General features: G+C 37.4%; 1 protein-coding gene across 1 annotated transcript in view; it reads right to left on the bottom strand.

The window, feature by feature from the left end:
- Window positions 1–2177, bottom strand: part of LOC107657724 (protein transport protein Sec61 subunit beta-like) — a 12574-nt gene that overhangs the window by 6227 nt on the left and 4170 nt on the right. The window contains exon 3 of the mRNA XM_016445945.1: window positions 758–862. Coding sequence (XP_016301431.1) covers window positions 758–862 — 105 coding nt within the window. The remainder of the gene's footprint in view (window positions 1–757; window positions 863–2177) is intronic.

Raw genomic sequence — 2177 nt, 5'->3', positions numbered from 1 at the left:
CGGTGGGCTTGCGGCAACCACATGTGACAACCCCGGGCTGGACTCCGCTTAGTCCACGGTGAAAGCCGATCCGGCGATCGACAGCGTAAAGTTGATGTATTTCCTCAGTCTTTGACTTTCAACTTTTCCAACTTTACAGATCTTCTTTATGCACCAAGAGCTTGTAACACTCCAAAGAGAAAGGAAAATGACCCCTTTAATTCACAGTCTGATTTTTCCAAAAATCCACATTCAAACCAAAATAGCCGACGTCCTTTTGGTTGTAGCTAATGACTGTAAATTAGAAAGTTGTTCAGGTTGATGTGAACAATATATGTACACAGTTTGGTGACTGTAGGAAAAACTAACCCCCTTTGACAACGAATAGTCACATCTATGTGATTCCAAACATTGGTGCTCGTGCCCTAATAACTTTCTATTGTAATATATTTTAGAATGTAATTGATTCCTCTGATTGCAAAGCTGAATGATTCTTCAGAAGTCACTGTATCACACTGATTTGGAGCTGCTCAATATATTTGTGGAAACATGATACATTTTTTTCAGCATTCTTGGATGAATAGATTTGAAAAATACATCTTGTGTAATATAGGTGTTTTTACTGTCACTTTTTCTAAATCTAATGCATCCATGCTAAATAAAAGTATTAATTTCTTTAATTAAAAAAACAAAAAAACTTGTAAACAATAGTGTAACTTTTTTTACTATCTCTGAGTAAAGAGTATTAAATCATTCTGTATTCTGTGAGAGTACTCACACTTTAAGTCCTGGTGAGTCCTCAGTGTAAAAGCGCCACATCCCTCCAGTGCCAGCTGATGCTGTGGATCTGCCTCCGCTGCGTGCACCACTGCTAGGGGCTTTCCTGATGAAATGAACAACAACAAAATAAATCTATCTGCTTAAAAATACAAGATAAAAGTGTCAGATTAGTGCTGGCCGGTATACCGGTTCATACCGAATACCGGTGTTTATTTTTGTTATGATAGGAATTTAAAAAATACCGCAATACCGGTGTATGTCGCTTAAGCAACGTTCGGAAGGCGACACTGTTTGAAAGGGGTTCCTTTTCACTGTTGCTAGTGTAGATGCATGTTGATTTTATCAGACGATGCTGCGATTATAAATGAGAGTGACTCCTGGTTAACATGTATTAAAAGGGGTCGTGTTTAGTCACTATTTAGTGTGGTATTTTTTGACTATTCACTCATCATGACAGTAAAATAGGGCATTCTAAATCAATATACTGCAGTATTTCCTCTCTCAATCAGTATATGGTTATACAATATGGTTAACACCCAGTCATGCATGAAAAATAAATACCGTCATGTACCGTGAAACCGGTATAATTTTGAAAAATACCGTGATATCAATTTTTGGTCATACCGCCCAGCACTATGTCAGATATTATCAAACACTGAAATTGAATAAAAATGGCAACCGATTAATTAAATCAAACCCTGATGATGTCAAATTCGCAAGACAAAACACTGATTAGTAGAGATGCACCGATCAACCGGCCAGGGACTGGAATTAGCCGACTTTCCTAATCGGAAATTCCACCGGACCGGTGACCGGCCGGTCAGTCTGCCGATTCCGAGCCGGTCCGTTTTGATGTCACACTTACGCTCATATCCGCATGTAAACATGTCGTTTTGCGCGAGAATGATTCTGATTTTAATTGCATTCAGTGTAAACTGCGACTGATAATGTATTCATGTCGTGCCAAATGAAGCTCACGCAGCCTTAGTGAGAGAGAGAGACTCGTGCAGAAATCGAAACCAATGAGCGCAACAGCACACACAAAGTAACTCACAGAAAGTTACAAATGCATACTGCGGTAGAAAAAAATAAATGTATAAAATATGATTTAGGTAAGCAACATTACTCGACCATTTTCACAACATTTATTTGTATGTTTAAAAAATATGTAAAACATTAATCTTATATATTATTTATGCATTTGAAATGCATTTGCAGTGTAAATGCATTTATGGCACCTCAGCTTCATCAAACAGTCTGTGTAAATACATCTAATGGCACTTCAGATGCAGCTTCTGTGTTTCTTGCAGAAAAAAGATGGAGTTTGTTGATACTGATTTCATTTGAATGGTAACAACTCTACAGTTTCTTATTATTCTAACTGAATTAATTGAAACAATGTAAGAATTTGATGTGAA

This window comes from Sinocyclocheilus anshuiensis, unplaced genomic scaffold (assembly GCF_001515605.1).
Source record: "Sinocyclocheilus anshuiensis isolate Anshui unplaced genomic scaffold, SAMN03320099.WGS_v1.1 scaffold43, whole genome shotgun sequence".
NCBI lineage: Eukaryota > Metazoa > Chordata > Actinopteri > Cypriniformes > Cyprinidae > Sinocyclocheilus > Sinocyclocheilus anshuiensis.
This window is presented reverse-complemented; position numbering and strand designations above follow the sequence as displayed.